Source organism: Galeopterus variegatus, unplaced genomic scaffold (genome assembly GCF_000696425.1).
Source record: "Galeopterus variegatus unplaced genomic scaffold, G_variegatus-3.0.2 Scaffold9605, whole genome shotgun sequence".
NCBI lineage: Eukaryota > Metazoa > Chordata > Mammalia > Dermoptera > Cynocephalidae > Galeopterus > Galeopterus variegatus.
In genome coordinates, this window is record NW_007735716.1 from 76,766 (window position 1) to 93,380 (window position 16,615).

The 16,615-nt window shown below is 41.5% G+C and overlaps 1 protein-coding gene and 1 pseudogene across 1 annotated transcript in view; both read right to left on the bottom strand.

The window, feature by feature from the left end:
- Positions 1-9,135, bottom strand: part of LOC103609429 (olfactory receptor 11H12-like) — a 31,839-nt gene extending 22,704 nt beyond the window's left edge. Inside the window, 1 exon segment of the mRNA XM_008593755.1 lies at positions 8,912-9,135. Coding sequence (XP_008591977.1) covers positions 8,912-9,135 — 224 coding nt within the window.
- A 4,745-nt stretch (positions 9,136-13,880) lies between these two features.
- On the bottom strand, positions 13,881-14,772 carry LOC103609430 (annotated as a pseudogene).
- Between the last annotated feature and the right edge of the window lie 1,843 nt (positions 14,773-16,615).

Below are 16,615 nucleotides of genomic sequence, written 5' to 3' on the forward strand. Positions count from 1 at the left end.
AAGTAGCTGCAATCAGCTTGTTTTTCTGCTGAGCTAGCCCAGGCCTGCTAGGCCAACTTTCAGCTAAATTATTAAGTTGAGTTTCCAAAGCCATTGGGACTTTCTCTTCATACACACACACACACACATAATACTCATATATGCACACCTTTCCTCCTCCACACCGTACTGCAGTAATACAGCAGTGCTCTTCTCTCAGTTTCCAGCAATAGACAAGTACTTTCAGGATCCAGAATCTTTGCTCTTGTTGTCCTTCAACTTCACTCTTTTTTCTTTTTTATTTTAATGAAATGTATTTATTTACTTCCTACCCAAGGTAATTCCCTTTATTTTATTTATTTGTTTATTTATTTATAGTTACAAAACAAGTCTCGATAAATTTAAAAAGACTAAGATAATAGGAAATATGTTCTCTGACCACAGTAACCGAAGGAAATTTAGAAAATTCATAAATGTGTGGAAATAATACACTCTCCTAAATGAACAATGGGTAAAAAGAAAAATCACATGGAAATTAGAGAGTATTTTGAGATAAAAATCAAAGTGCAACATATCAAAATTTTTAGGATGCAGGACTCATGCAGTGCTTAGAGGAAAATTTATACTTGTAAATACCTATATTAAAAGTAAGAAAAATCTCAAATAAGTCATGTAAACTTCTACCTTAAGAAAACAGTAAAAGGACAAATGAATCCCAAGGCAAATATAAGTAGGAAATAACAGATTATTACAGAAGTATATGAAATAGGGAAGTAAAAAACAATAGAGAAAATCAACAAAACCAAAAGTTTGTTCTTTAAAAAGATCAACAAAATTTTCAAACCTTTATCTAGACTGAACAAGAAAAAAAGAAAGAAGGCTGAAATTACTAAAATCAGAAATAAAGCAAAGGCATTATCACACTGTAATATGTGTTGGTTTTTTTTGTAATGGTAACATTTAGTTTCTTTCTCTTGCTTATTTGCATTTTTGTTCTACCAGTGGGTTTTGTTCTTTCTTGTGTATTTGTGGTAGTGATTATCATTTTTTTGGATTCCAGGTGCAGAACTCCCTTGAAGATTTCATGTAGGGTTTGTGATGTGGTGGTGAACTCTTGCAGTTTTTGTTTGCCTGGAAAATACACTATTTTTCCCTTATTTCTGAAGATAGCCTTTCTGGGTACTGTTTTTTTGGTTGGCAGTTTTTTCCTCTTAGTATTTTGAATATATCATCCCATTTTCTTCTGGCCTGTAGAGTTTCTGTTGAGAAGTCTGCTGTTAGTCTGATAGGGGTTCCCTTATAAGTGACTTGACACTTTTCCCTTGCTTCTTCCAAGATTCTCTCTTTGTCTTTGAGCTTTGCTAGTTTGACTATAATATGTCTAGGAGAAGATCTTTTTTGGGTTGAATCTGTCTGAGGATCTTTGAGCCTCCTAGATCTGTATGTCTGGGAAGTTTTCTATTATTTATTTCATTGAATAAGTTTTTCATGCCTTTTCCTTTCTCCTCCCCTTCTGGAACATACATGTTTTGAATGTTTGTGTGTTCAAGGTTGTCTGCTAGCTCTCTTAGATTTTCTTCATTTATTGATTTTTTTCCCTTTTTTATGTCTGCTTGGGTTATTTCAAAAAGTCTGCCTTCAAGATCAGAAAATCTTTCTTCTGCTTGTTCTAGCCTGCTGCTTAAGCTCTCAGTTGTGTCATTTATTTTGTTGAGTGAATCTTTCCATTCCAGGAATTCTGCTACATCTTTCTTAAGGTATTAACCTCTTGGTAAATTTCCTCCTTCATATCCTAGATTTTTTTTCTCATTTCATTGTGCCATCTAATTGAATCTTCTTGTATCTCAGTGAGTTTCCTTAAGTTTGTTGCTCAGAATTCCTTTTCAGTCATTTCAAGGGTTTCCTGCTCTATAGGGTTTGGTGTTTGAGAACTTCATTTGGTGGTGTCGTATTTTCTTGGATTTTCATATTTCTAGTATCTCTACATTGATGTCTGGTTGTATAGTAGAGCAGTTGCTTCTTCTGTTACTCTGGAGTGGGCTCTGAGGAGAAGGACTTCCTCCTGTTTTTCCAGACTCTGCCGGTGACTCCTTCTGTCAATGCAGTTGAATGCCTGGCAGGCTACCTGCATGGTGGCTATGGCTACTGCTGTGGCATGAAGCCTCTTCTGCAGCAACCATGGCTGTGGCAGTGGCTGTGGTAGGCCACCTTTGTAGAGGTGGTATTTTTGGCATGCTATTTGCCTGCTTCCAAGCAGAGAATGCTGCCTTTTGCTGCTGCCTAGGACCCTGGGCATGCTATGCTTCTTGCTTGCTTCCGGATTGAGGGGGCTGCCCTCGGCTCCTGCCTAGTTCTGGGCAAAGGCAGATGCCCTTGGCTCCTGCCTAGGGCCATGGGTGTTCTCTGCTTCTTCCCTGCTTCTGGGAAAAGCCAAGCTGCCCTTGGCTCCTGCCTAGGACCCCAGGTGTGCTCTCCAACGTCACTATTTATCTCCAGAGCCCAGCAAAGTTTAATGGAGATAGTTGGTATTTCATAAATATTTTTTAAAGAAGTGATTGCCTACATTGTCGGAAACAGACAATATAGATAGATGATAAATATTAACCAATGACTTCATTTGAGCTTCCAAAATCCTGTACAATGAAGTTGAGGAAATGAAACACATAAGAAGATCCCAAATGACCTGAGGCTACTAGAATATTGGCCTAGATTTGGGAGGAATTCCACTAAAAGGAAGCAATGGGAAATGGAATATTCTGGGAATAGGACATGTCCCATCCCAGACGGTTTCCTCTCTGACCAGCAAGATAATGATAGTCCCCCAGTTTTGTGGATGTAGAAGTATGAGAGACAGCTGGATGGAAATTCTGGGTTCAGCATTACAACAAAGTTGCTTAGTAGCTCTGATGGAGTCTTTTAATGTCTATGAGCTTCATTTTCTTGATAGGAAAGGGAGTTGGATTATATGATTTTAAATCCCTTTTCATTATAAAATGCTTACCCCTATTCCAAATATACCATAAGTATACATGATATCAATACTTTATGGAAATTGAGGGGATATTTTTGTTGCACTTGTCTCTCAGATAAAAACATCAGTTGGAGACTTGTTACTTATACATGAAGCCAAAAGATTCAGGCTAGTTCCCTCTGAGGGCAATTCTCCACGCTGAGAGACTGACAAAGCTGCTCTAGAAAACAAGAAGGGTGTGAAAATGATCCTCTGTGTGCCATCACCATTTTAAACTTGATCTAACTGAATGAACAATGTGTGGTATAAAAAAGATATTTCTAACAAAAGTGTATTGTTACTCACCTTTTATTTTTTAGTTCCTCTGTACAGAGAGCAGCAGTAGAGTTTACTTGTCACAAGGCTAAGCTGGAGCTGTCCAAAGCGGCAGGCAGATTTCCCCTGAATAGGCTGCTAAGGAAGTGTGCATATGGGTACGATGGCTTCAAAGTAGTACTTCTGTATACAGAATGCTTGGACTGAGTTACCTAAATTTCCAAATAAGAAAATGAGAGCTTCACCCTCATTATATCTCAGAAGGGCTGGAATAGACCTAATTTAAGTTAGCCAGATCCTGTGCTATAATACATAAAGAGAGAAGAATATTTCTCTGATATTTTTCTTTTTTCTGAAGGCTAGTCCAAGAAGGCAAAATGGTGAGGAAGCATTATTGGCTTGTTCTCAGCAGCACATCCACCTGCTTCATTTGGCCTGGAGAGGAGATTGTCACAACTGTCCCATTTCTGTAGAACCCTTGAAAATAAGAACAATTTACCCATTATGAGAAGTGGTAGACAGCTAAGTCATAGTAGAAAAGCAATGGATTTAGAGTAAGGAGGCTAGGCTTTGAATTACAACTCATACTTTACCAATTGTGAAAACTTTGTCCATTCAATTATATAAAATATTTCCCAGTTCCTCCAACTATAAAATGGACACAGTAACACTTTCACCAAAGGGTTGAGGACTCAATAAGATGATGTACATGAAAGTACTCTGTCTCGGGCCTGATACATAATAATGCTCAGGAATTTTTACCTATATAACAAGTGGCTGAAGGAAAGTAAAAGGAAGCCTTACTTAGAGGATAGTTATTTTTATAGTTTTTAATGTTTATTTTCTCCTCTAAGCATTATATCTTATGTCATCTCATTTCATGGATAAGAGGTAATCTAAACCTGAAATTTCTCTGACAGTGTCTGATCTTCCTGGAGAAGAGAGGTGGTCTCCTCACAATAACCATCAAGGGCTGAAGGAGTAGAAATGTGGTGAACATCTCTTGGTGTTTTCTTCAGGATGGTGGGATTATAAGCAGAGCCTCCAGGGACAGAGCCCTATTCCTCTGTTCATTGAGGATGAATTTGCCATTTCCTGAAGGAGAGTAGTGTCAGGGGACTGTTCTGTGCCAATTCTTCCCTTCCTCTGGGCTCNAGGCTGGAGAATGGTGTTCGTTCCTCTCCAGCAATTGCACCTGGGGATTGGCTGTAAGGCTTCCTCATCCCCCATGGAGGCACAGGTCATTTAGCATAACTCATTTGCTGTTCCTCTGTGGAAGGATTTTTATCTTAAAACTTATCAGTTTGTTTCACTTCCTTGTTTGAGCAGCTTTGATTTTGCCCTCTGTCCACAGCATCAGATTCAAAGTTGGAAAATAAGGGCCTTGTAGTTCAGCCCTAAGCTGTTATTATTATTACTATTAATATATTTTTGGTACTGTTATTTTACCTTTCTTCCCACCACTTCTTGTAGATGTCCTATGTCATGGCCATATTAAACTGCTCAGGCATACAACAGAAGATCAATATATTTTTGTTGAGTGAACACCATTACCTTCTGAAAAACAGAAAGGAACACTGTGCATGGATGACTGGCAGTGGGAGGGTTAAACCCTGTGGCGTGAAGGACCTCGGGAGATTCATTACTCACACAGATGTGGAGAGCTCACTTATGAAGTGTCCTCTGTGCCTTCCTTTTTTTTTTCCTTAGCATCTCCCTGTATCCTTGTATTGTTTCCCTCAGACCACCTATTTTCTCACAGAGTTCTTGGAGGTGGTGTTAGCACAGCATGGCAGAGTCAGCAGTTCCCTTCCCATAGTCTCTCCCTATTTCCTTCTTTCCACTCAGTGCACCTGCTACATCTGCTTTTATTTTCCTAAGGCTTTTTCTGACTGGGAAACCTGCTTTGCTGCCTGGTCTTTGTTCTTCATAGGCTGGAATTCTGGGAAGTTAATGAGATCCCCAATCCCCAGAAGCCCTCAATCATGGACAGATAAAAATGCAGTATAAATATCCAAGTTCTCTCTCCCCAGAGCTGGATAACTGACATGTCTGCTTGACTAACCTGGTGCTCAGCAGAGGGACTCACCTCCAGTTTAGCACAGTGTAGCTGGTCTGACAATACACCCTTTGTTGGATGCCTTCCTTCCTTGTTTCACTTTTCTACTCCCCTGCCATCCCTTCATCATCCAAATGAGCTACTTGAACCAGAATCCTTGTCTCAGGATTTGCTTCTGGGGGGGACCAACAAAGACATATGTGTAGGTACATTATGGCCTAACTACCATTTTTAACACTGTCTAGATGAGCAGATTTCTTTCATTTTTTTCAAACAACCACCTTCCAATTAAACTTTCTGACCACTTAAGTATTGATTGCCAGATGGGTGCTTTTCATTATAATGGCTTCTTTAAGCATATTATTTACTTTGTTTTGAAAGGTGAATTATAAAAGTTTATGAAACAAAAGCATTGGCCACAATTTAGCTCTAAATGCAATAAATACATCTATACAGTATTTTAAAAAATTAATTAATTATTATTATTATTAGTAGTATTTTTACATTTTAAGTTGTTGTGGAGCAGTTTAGAGAGAGGGGGAGAGGGGAANATTATGGCCTAACTACCATTTTTAACACTGTCTAGATGAGCAGATTTCTTTCATTTTTTTCGAACAACCACCTTCCAATTAAACTTTCTGACCACTTAAGTATTGATTGTCAGATGGGTGCTTTTCATTATAATGGCTTCTTTAAGCATATTATTTACTTTGTTTTGAAAGGTGAATTATAAAAATTTATGAAACAAAAGCATTGGCCACAATTTAGCTCTAACTGCAATAAATACATCTATACAGTATTTTAAAAAATTAATTAATTATTATTATTAGTAGTAGTATTTTTACATTTTAAGTTGTTGTGGAGCAGTTTAGAGAGAGGGGGAGAGGGGAAGGGAAAGGGGACAGTGTGGGAGGAGGAGGGAGAAGAGTGTGGTCGAGGCCTGTGGTGCCCCCTCATTCCATCAGTGGAGACCAGGGGGCTTCCAGGAAAGGCAAGGTCATTGCTGGACTGGATGCAACATGGGGGGGGGGCAGGGCATGGCAGAGGCTGAGCCTCCAGATCAGGAGCCTGAGGTATTTCCAGTGGTGGCTCAGTGGTCATTGCTGGGCTGGATGCAGACATTGTGGGGATGTGACTGAGGTCCTTGACCTCCCACCACTGCAGCTCGGGAGCCTGGGGTGCTTTTTCGAACAACCACCTTCCAATTAAACTTTCTGACCACTTAAGTATTGATTGTCAGATGGGTGCTTTTCATTATAATGGCTTCTTTAAGCATATTATTTACTTTGTTTTGAAAGGTGAATTATAAAAATTTATGAAACAAAAGCATTGGCCACAATTTAGCTCTAACTGCAATAAATACATCTATACAGTATTTTAAAAAATTAATTAATTATTATTATTAGTAGTAGTATTTTTACATTTTAAGTTGTTGTGGAGCAGTTTAGAGAGAGGGGGAGAGGGGAAGGGAAAGGGGACAGTGTGGGAGGAGGAGGGAGAAGAGTGTGGTCGAGGCCTGTGGTGCCCCCTCATTCCATCAGTGGAGACCAGGGGGCTTCCAGGAAAGGCAAGGTCATTGCTGGACTGGATGCAACATGGGGGGGGGGCAGGGCATGGCAGAGGCTGAGCCTCCAGATCAGGAGCCTGAGGTATTTCCAGTGGTGGCTCAGTGGTCATTGCTGGGCTGGATGCAGACATTGTGGGGATGTGACTGAGGTCCTTGACCTCCCACCACTGCAGCTCGGGAGCCTGGGGTGCTTCTGGCATCAGCTTGGTGTTCATGGTTGGGCTGGTTGCGGATGTCAGGGGTGTGTGGCTGAGGCCTTCAGCTTCCCACCATCCTGGCTCGGTAGCCTAGGGCACTTTCAGTGGTGGCTTGGTGGTCGTCACTGGGCTAGTTGCAGACATCAGGGGGCGTGGCTGAGGCCCTTGGTCCCCAACTGCCCCAGCTTGGTAGCCCAGGGTGTTTCCAGTGGCAGCTCAGTGCTCATTGCTGGGCTGTGTGCAGATGTTGGGGGGCGTGGCATGGCTGCAGCCCTTGGTCTCCCACTGCCCTGGCTTGGGAGCCCAAGATATTTCCAGTGGTGGCTCGGTGGCCATTGCTAGGCTGGATGCAGTCATCATGGGGGCCATGGCTGAGGCCTACAGTCCTGCCCCACCTTGGCTAGGGAGGCCAGGGTACTTCCAGTCCTTCTAGGTTTTACAAGTGTTCTTTGGTGCTGTTAGAACTTTTTCTCTGATCTGTGGGTGTTTTTTTTCCTTTCAGTTCTGTGCTGGATTATTCTCTGTTTGCACCACTTAAACTCAGAACTAGAACTAATTTGTTGTCCTTTGGTTACTTCTGAAATGGGAGAACTTCCTAAGGGAACCAGCACTAGAGCACTGTGGTTGAGCTAAATTGCTGTTTTGCTTCTGATTCTCTGGGGAAGGCTTTTTGTGCAGCTCAGGTTTTAACTGTTGACCTTGTAAGCACTTCCGGATCTTGTGAGGTCTGGTGCACCTGGGTTGTGTGGAAACTCTGGTCTGGGCCTGTGTCTTTTCAGTAAACTGCACCCCCTGCAGTTCTTTATTCCAGACTAGTCTCCACTGAGTGGTCCTGTGCTGTTTGGAGAGCAAATCAGCTGTCCATGCAGTGCCCCAGTGTTCCCCTGGTGGGTCCGTCTCCCCCATTACTCTCCACTCCAAACACTTCCCATGGGATGGGCCATGCACTGGTCCAGCCTCTGAGTAGCTCCTTTTTCAGTTGTCTGTGGCCCCTCACTCCTATGTGGGTCCACAGGAACCCTGTTAGTGATCTTGCTGGCCTGGGGGCCACCAAGGTCCTCTTCTCCCCTGCAGCCTCCAAGCAACTTCATAGGAAGGGCATAACAGCAGCTTTTGCCAGTTCTTGTTTCATGTGTTCACCAGAGTCAGTGTTGAAGTGGCCAGGGCTCAAAATGGTCAGAGCCACCCTTTTTTCCTCTCATGTGGCTTCTCCTGCCTTTGTGAATTCTGTGGGTCTCTTCTCTTCTCCTGAGTTCTAGCAACCCAGCTTGGTTGTTATAGCTTTTTAATAGTTTTAATTGGTTGATTGTGGGAGAGAGTGAGGCTGGGGACTGTCTATTCTGCCATCTTGACTGGAAGTCCTAATCTCATCTGTACAGCATTGTCTATATTTCCTACCCTACCACTTTTTCAGAGAAAATATGAAATATTTTTGTTTTACCTATATCTGCCATGTCCTTTTCATTCATCCTAACAGCTCGAAAAGATTAGATTGTTGGAAACTTTCTATGTTCTTTTTCCTTCCTTTTTTTGTTTTTTTAAGGGTAGAATTTTTTTTTTCCGTGGGGCACATTTTGTTTTCATTGCATGAATTAAGCTTATAATATATGAACTTTGGAAAACATAATTCAGTCAATCCACAGTATTCTTCCCTTGGTATCTGAAGATCATGTCCTTCTCAAACACATTCATTCCATCCCCCAAGTCTGAACTTGATTTAACTCACATGCCCATGTTCAACTTCCTCTGTGCACTGGTGTGAGAGTTGGGCTCCCAAGTCCTTGGGCAGCTCCACTCCTATGGTTTTCCTGGTCTCAGGTGACACTTCAGCTCTCCTAAGCTGGTGTTCCACTCTGGTAGATCCACAAATCTGGGGTCTCCATGGAGGTCCCACTCCCACTGCTCCACTAGGCAGTGCTCCACTGTGTTGGGGCTTTTCTGCTGCAGCTCCAACGTTTATGCTCAGCATTGCTCCAGAGAAGGCTCTCTGTGGTGACTCCGCCCCTGTAACAGATCTCTTCCTGGTTCCCCAGGCTTTTGCATACATCCTTCGAAACCAAGGAGTAGGCTCCCAAGCCTCCAAAACTCTGGCATTCTGTCTCTACAGTTCTGGGGTCTCTATGGTGGTGGTCATACTCCCAAGGCTCTACCAGGCGTGGCCCTGGTCAGGTTTCTCTTCTGTATCTTTGATCCCACATTTCTGCAAGGCATTGCTCTAGTGGAGGCTTTCTGTGGTGACTCTGACCCAGGACATATCCTTTCCTGGTCCCTAAGGATTTAACATATACCTGCTGAAATCAGAGTGAAGACTGCCATGCTTCCACAGCTCTTTCATTTTGAGAGCCTGCAAACTTAACACCACGCAGATGCTGCCAAGGTTTCTGGCTTGTATTTTCCAAAGTTGCAGGTTTAGTTTGAGCCTGCAAACTTAACACCACGCAGATGCTGCCAAGGTTTCTGGCTTGTATTTTCCAAAGCTGCAGGTTTAGCCACACTTGGGACCAACTTAGCCTTGTCTGGAGCAGCCAAAGCAGCTGGGATGCTGGTGTGGGGTGCAGCATCCTGAGCTGGCTCTGGGCAGTGAGCCATGGACAGTGCCTCAGGTCTCTTCCACAAAACCATTCTGTCTCCCTAGGCCTCTGGGCCTGTAATGAAAGGGTTGGCCTCAGGGACTTCCTAAATGCCTTCCAGGCCTTTTAACCCTTCTTTCATACTAATCTTAGCACCATTGAGTTTTTCTTCTGAAAATGCCCTCTGCTTTTCTACCACATGGCCAGGCTGAAAATTTTCCAAATCTTTATGCTCTGCTTCCCCTTTAATTATACATTCTGGCTTTATGTCATGCTTTTGCCACTATAAGTCATTCTAGGCTGTTACAATTAGCTGTGCAGCTTCCTGAATGTTTTGCTGCTTAAAATTTCTTCTGCCAAATACCTTCATTCAGCACCTTGAAGTTCCACATTCTGTAAAACTTTTGTGCAAGAACAGAAGGCAGCCAAGTTCCTTTCCAGTTCATAGCAAGGCTGATCTTTGCTCCAGATTCCGATAAATTCCTTCTCATTAGCATCTGAGACCTACTTAAAATGGTCTTTAGTGTCCATATTTCTTTATCATTTTGGTTGCCACCACTTAACATGTCTCTAAAACATTCCAAACTTTTCCTGATTTTCTTGTCTTCTAAACTTTCACCAGCATCTAGGCTTTTTCTAGCCTGTTCATCCAAATTCTTCCAGCCTCTCCTCAACACCCAGTTCCAAAACTGCTTCCACATTTTCATGTATTTGACATATGCAGCAGCCCACTTCTCTGGTACCAATTTTCTGTATTAGTCCTTTTCTGTTGCTTATAATGAAATACCTGGAACTGGGTGATTTGTAAGACAACAACATTTATTGGTTATAATCTTGGAGGCTGGGAAGTCCAAAGTCCAGCGAACACATCTGGTGAGGGTCTTCTTTGGTGAAGGCTTTACAGCAATGCAGTCATCTCACATAGTAGAAAATGGTGGAGCAGAGAGAGAGAGCGAGAGAGAAACTCTCACATGACCAGAACCCTCTGAACCACACCCCTGACCATAATTATTAATCTGTTCATTATGGCATGGTCCTACAATCTAATCACCTCTCAAGGCTCCACCTTTCAGTTAACATAATAGGATTTCCCACCCTCAACAGTTAGAGTGGGAATTAAGCTTCTAATATATGAACTTTAGGGGAACACAATTCAATCAATCCACAGAAATTTCCTTCTTTTTTTTTTTGCCTTTTGTCCTTTTTCCGTGTCCGGCAACGGATCGCAACCCTCAGTGTCGCCCCCGTACCGGACCGGGGACCGGCAACGGGATCGCAAGCCTCGGTGTTGCTCCCGCGCCTCGCTCAGCCAGTGAGCGGGAACTGGTCTGTACGTGGGATCCGAACCCGCGGACGGGAGCGCCGCCGCGCTTCCCAAGCGGTGCACTATCCAGTGCGCCACCGGGCCTGCCAGAAATTTCCTTCTTAATCTCTTCTTTGACTCACTGTTTGTTCAAGAGCATGTTGTTTAACTTCTATGTATTTGTGTATTTTTGAAAGTACGTCTTGTTATTGATTCATGGCTTTATACCATTATGGTCAGAAAAAATACTTGGTATGATTTCAGTGTTTTTGGACTTGTTTTGTGGCCAAGACCTGGAGAATGTTCCGTGCACTGATGAAATGGTTGTGTGTATTCTGCAACTGTTGGGTGAAATGCTCTTTAAATATTTGCTGGGTTCATCTGGTCTATAGTGCCACCTAAGTCTGATGTTTCATTGTTATTTTCTGTCTCAATGATCTGTCCAACACGGAGAGTGGGGTGCTAAAGTCCTCAAATATTACTGTGTTGGTGTTCATCTCTCCTTTTAGATTTGATAATATTTGCTTTATATGTCTGTATACTGTGGTGTTGGGTGCATATATATTTATAATTGTTAAATCCTCTTGCTGTATTGATCTCTTTTTTATTATAGGAAGACTTTCCTCATCTCTTTGTACACATTTTGATGTAAAATCTGTTTTATCTAAGTATAGGTAGTCATGCTTGCTTTTTTCCCCCCATTTACATCACATTCTTCATTCCTTCTCTTTCAGTCTATTTGTGTCTTTGTTAAGGTGTGTTTCTTGTAAGTAGTATACGGGTGGGTCATGTTTTCTAATCTATTCAGCTAGTCTATATATTTTAATTGGGGTGTTTAATCTGTTTACATTCATGATATGTGAGATCTTACTCCTGTCATTTTGTTGGTTTTTTGGATCGTTTTGTGTATCCTTTATTTTTTCTTCCTCTCTTTTTGTTTATCCTTGTGGTTTGGTGGTTTTCTGTATAGTTAAGATTTGATTCATTTTTCTTTTTCATTTGTGTATCTAGTCTACCAGTAAGTTTTATATTTTCAGATGTTTTCATGGTGGTTGCTATCTTTGCTTTTTTTCTATGTGTAGGATTCCCCTAAGCATTTCTTGTAAGCCACCTCATTGAGTTTTGTTGAGTGGCTTGCTTAGGGAATGACTTTCATCTATTGGTGCATGCTACAGTGATAACTGAGAGCTGGCCTGTGAAAGGAAGGGCTGCAGAGGCTCTTAGTTGGTGGGCGAGGCTGCTATGCAAGCCTGCAGATAGGGGGCCTGGCCAGCTGTTTCTCAGTCTGTCAGTGAGCCTCAAGGTGGTGAAGAAATGAGGGGACCTGGCCGGCTGGTTCTAAGGCAGCAGAGAAAACCAGGAAGTGGGCCTGCCAATAGTGTGTCTGCTCAGCTGCTTCTTGGGTGGTTGGTAAGACCTCAGGGTAAAGCTGCAGCCAGGACCCTGCCAGCAGCTTTTCAGGTGTTGGACCAGGTCAAGAAGCAGGCCTGATGAAAGGAGACTAGGTCATCCCCTTCTTGAGCAGTAAGTAAGGTTGCTAGGCAGGCCTGCAGTGAAGGGGCCTGGCTAGCTGATTCTTGGGTAGTGGGTGAGACTGCTAGGCAGGAATATTGAGGAGGAAACCACCTGGTTGCATCTCCTGGAGGGCATGGATATGCTTTATTTCCACCAGCCTGAGGGCATATTCATTAGTGCAGAGACCTGTAAGCTGTTTTTCCAAGTTAGCAGCTCAGACACTCAAAACTCAGCCAGCTGGTGGGTGGGGTAGTAGGGGCTTGAAGGGGGTGGTCCACCAAAGGCACATCTGCCTCTCTAATCTCTGGCCTGGGACATGGGAGTATGTCAGTTCAGCAGGCCTGGGGCTGGTTTCCCAGGTTGCAGCACTAGAGTCACAGCCTATGTGGGCCCAGGCTTCACGTTGCCAAGATCAGGGCATTGTAGCCTCTCATGTGAGTGTACTGTAATGACTGTGGGGCCTTTTAAGAGAGGGAAAGCACAATGGCTACTGGCCCCAGGGCAAGGCAAGCGACTCTGGTTAGAAGATGGTGCTATCCTGCATCAGTTTGTGTCACAAAGGTGGGGATGGGGAGTGCACAATAAGTGCTCCTGTTCTGGAGGGATCAGTGTGTGTATTCTAGGCAGCTCACCACATGTGGCTCTGAGCTTGTCCCACAAAAGAAACTGCAATTCTCTGTGGTGATGATGGGGGTTGGTGTAGGTCTTATTGCCACAGGAGAAATTTGTCCTGCGCCTGTCCCTGTGGTGGAGACGTGGTGGCTGAGGCTGTGTGCCTCTCTCTCCTCTCTATGCTGTCATTTTGGGCTTTCATGTTCCACAGGGGTCTGGCTGGTCTCCTACTGCACTCCTATGCTCTCCCACAGATGTTCTTATTAATATTGAGCTGCCTGTTAGTTGTTCTGGTTCTGTTTGTGGGAGGAACATGTCCCTGGCACCTCTAGTCCCTTATCTCGCCCTACCTCTCCTCTATATTTTTTTATGCTACTTATGAATCTAAACGAGCATAGTCACTCAGTTTAGTGTTCACAATTAAGCTATGGTAAATACCTAAAAATAATTTATTTCACCTAAGATAACTATTATTTTTCTACCTTCCACCCTATACCCCCATAATCAAAACTAAAACAGTATGAAATAGCAAGCTAAAATGCGCTCATGTATCATCTACTGGGCTCACCCATGTTGAAAATAACGGTTGTTACATTTGGAGTGCAGTATGAATCAACAGTGGGTTTAGCTCTGTCAGGTTACTTGAGGAACAAAACAATGAAGGACCTCAATAAGAAAGTATCTTCTTTAAAGTGTGTGTTGGAGAAGTAGGAGCAGAAAATCAAGTCTTTCTTAATTGATCTTTTATGTCTGGACAATGGTTTGCTTGGTTTCACATAGATTACTTTAAGCTCACTCTATCCTCAGGACTTTCATCAATGTAGCCTTCATCTGCTTGTTTCAAAAGCTGTAAATCAAGGGGTTTAAGAAGGGAGTGACCACAGAATAGAACAATGTAATAATATTCTGAATTGCACCTGTATTATCAGCCAACAGGGCCCCAAAGAATAAGCACACCACCGTCAGGTGTGATCCGCAGGTGGAAAAGGCCTTCCACCAGTCCACTGCTGAAAGGATTTTTAACACAGCTGTTAGCAAAAAGGTACAGGAGCCCAGGATGTACAGAAGAGTGAATATGAGAATCAGGGAGCTCAGGATGTAGAAGACGTTCTCAAAGACAGGAGCTGGGGCACAGGACAGAGCTATCAGTGGGTCTATGTCATGCACAAAGTGATTGATGATGTTGGGCCCACAGAAAGGCAATTGAGAGCTACACGGTGGAGACAGGGTAACTAAGGAACCCAAACATCCAGCAAAGAGATATCAAGATAAAGCAGAGTTGTGGTGTGATGATGGTTGGGTAGTGCAGTGGATGGCAGATAGCCAGGTACCGATCATATGCCATGATACAGAGGAAAAATGTTTCAATTGTACCAAAAAACGAGATGGTTTTTGTCTCTGAGAAGAAATTGTCTGGTATAGTGGGCACAGTGGAGGTAATATAGCAGATTTCAAGGAAAGTAAAATTCCCTGGGAGAATATACACTGGGATATGCAGTCGTTTATCCAACTTCACAGCACAGCTAACTTTTCTCATTATGGTAAATATGTACATTCCAAAGAACAGTAAGAAGGAACTTTGCATCTCCTGACCACGAGGGAAGCTGAGGATAAACTCAGTCACACTGTTTGTGTCTGAATTGTTCATCAATGTCAGGGCTGCAGAGAAGACAGGAAATGCCATTATACAATTTTTTTTTTTCCTGAAGAACTTGGAGGAATCCTATGCAAGGTACATAAGTTAGCTATTTGGCAATTAGTTTGGAAGAACCCATCCATTCAGTCCTAGCTCTTATTTAAAACCACCAATCAACACTCTGAATGATCCCAAATTTCAATAAAATTAGTTTCGTAATAATAGAATCTTTACATTACTTGGACTTTCTTCATCATTGGGTTAGAGTTATTGAAAATCCTCCCTTCCCTTTGAAAGCTCAGGATTACCCTCTATGAAAGGCTGCAAAGTGGTTATCAGTTTGTATTTCTTTTTCCATCCACAGTTAATTATCTCTAATAGAACAGTTTTTAGTCTGAGTTTATTTTTTAACTAAAATTAGAAGTGGAATAACTACTTTTTTTGACATCTCTCCCCAAGTGGAATGTCCTTGACATACTTCTCAGGTACTCTAGAACTGTGAATGTTCATTATGCACTTTGACATGTTCACATCAGAATAATTTTCTTTCATAACATATTAGTGATTTATGTCTCAGCATAAGAACCAAGAGGAAAGGTCACAGTAATATTTTTCTGGAGAGTAGAGTTAATAGTCATCTCACAATATTCCTTGATTTGAATTTACCTCTTACTTTAAACTCCTCTAATTTGTGAATTGGTTCTCTACTACCTTTAACACAGTGTTTAAATGCAGTGTCTTATATTACTTTACCATTAATCTTTTATTGAGATAAACAATTTGTTTCAAATTACATTGTTCTGCTATGAGGATTCTTTCTTCTGCTATTTACATATTGCAGATGATAGGTTTTGACATTTCTGCCTGAAATACCAACTGCCCACCTGCAAGGAAATTCAGAATCTTCAGATGCTTGGAAAGGTAAATTATCAAAAGTAGCAGAGACAAACAAGGAAGCAAGCATAGCATCGCTTTAAATGTTGCTGAAGGTCAATTCTATTGCTGAACAGAAAGGATATATTCTTTTCTTTCATTTTAATGATACACAAAACATAAATGAAAAAATATTCAGTAAGCCTTCTTAAATTCAAGGAGCTCCTTGAATATGGAGAGATCCGTGTCATGCTTGAACATTCACTTTAAATATAAGCCTCTCTAGTACTTACCTTCCTTATACTTTACAACCCATAATTATGGTTTTGCTCAGGATTTCTCTTTAGTCCAACTTTTCCTTTGTTTTTGCTCCTTGGTGAGTGGCACCACTCTCCATTCACCAATTCATTTATCATTTTCTAAAGCCAGAAACTTTTTTTAACTTTTATTTTATTTTTGGACATAAAATAAGTCTTAATAAAATTAAAAATACTAAGATCATAGAAAATATGTTCTTTGAAAACAATAACAGAAGAAAATTTCAAAAATTAACAAATGTGTGGAAATTAAACAACACATTCCTAAATAAACAATGTGTAAAAAGAAAAATCACAGGGAAATTAGAGAGTACTTAGAGATTTTTTTTTAAAAAGCACAACATATCAAAACTTATAGGATGCTGAGCTAACGGAGTACTTAGGAGAAAATTTATAGTTGTAATCACCTATATTAATAATAAGAAAAATCTCAAGCCAGTAATGTAAACTTCCACCTTAAGAAAATAGAAAGAGAAGAGCAAAGTAAACCAAAAGCAAATATAAATAGCAGACAACAAAGATTAGAATAGCAATACATGAAATAGGGAATTAAAGAACAATAGAGAAAATTCCTTGTCAAATGTATAGTTTGCGAATATTCTCTCCCATTCTGTAGGTTGTCTTTTGGCTCTGTTGTTTGTTTCCTTTGCTGTGCAGAGGATTTTTAGTTTTATATAATTCAATTTGTTTATTTTTCCTTT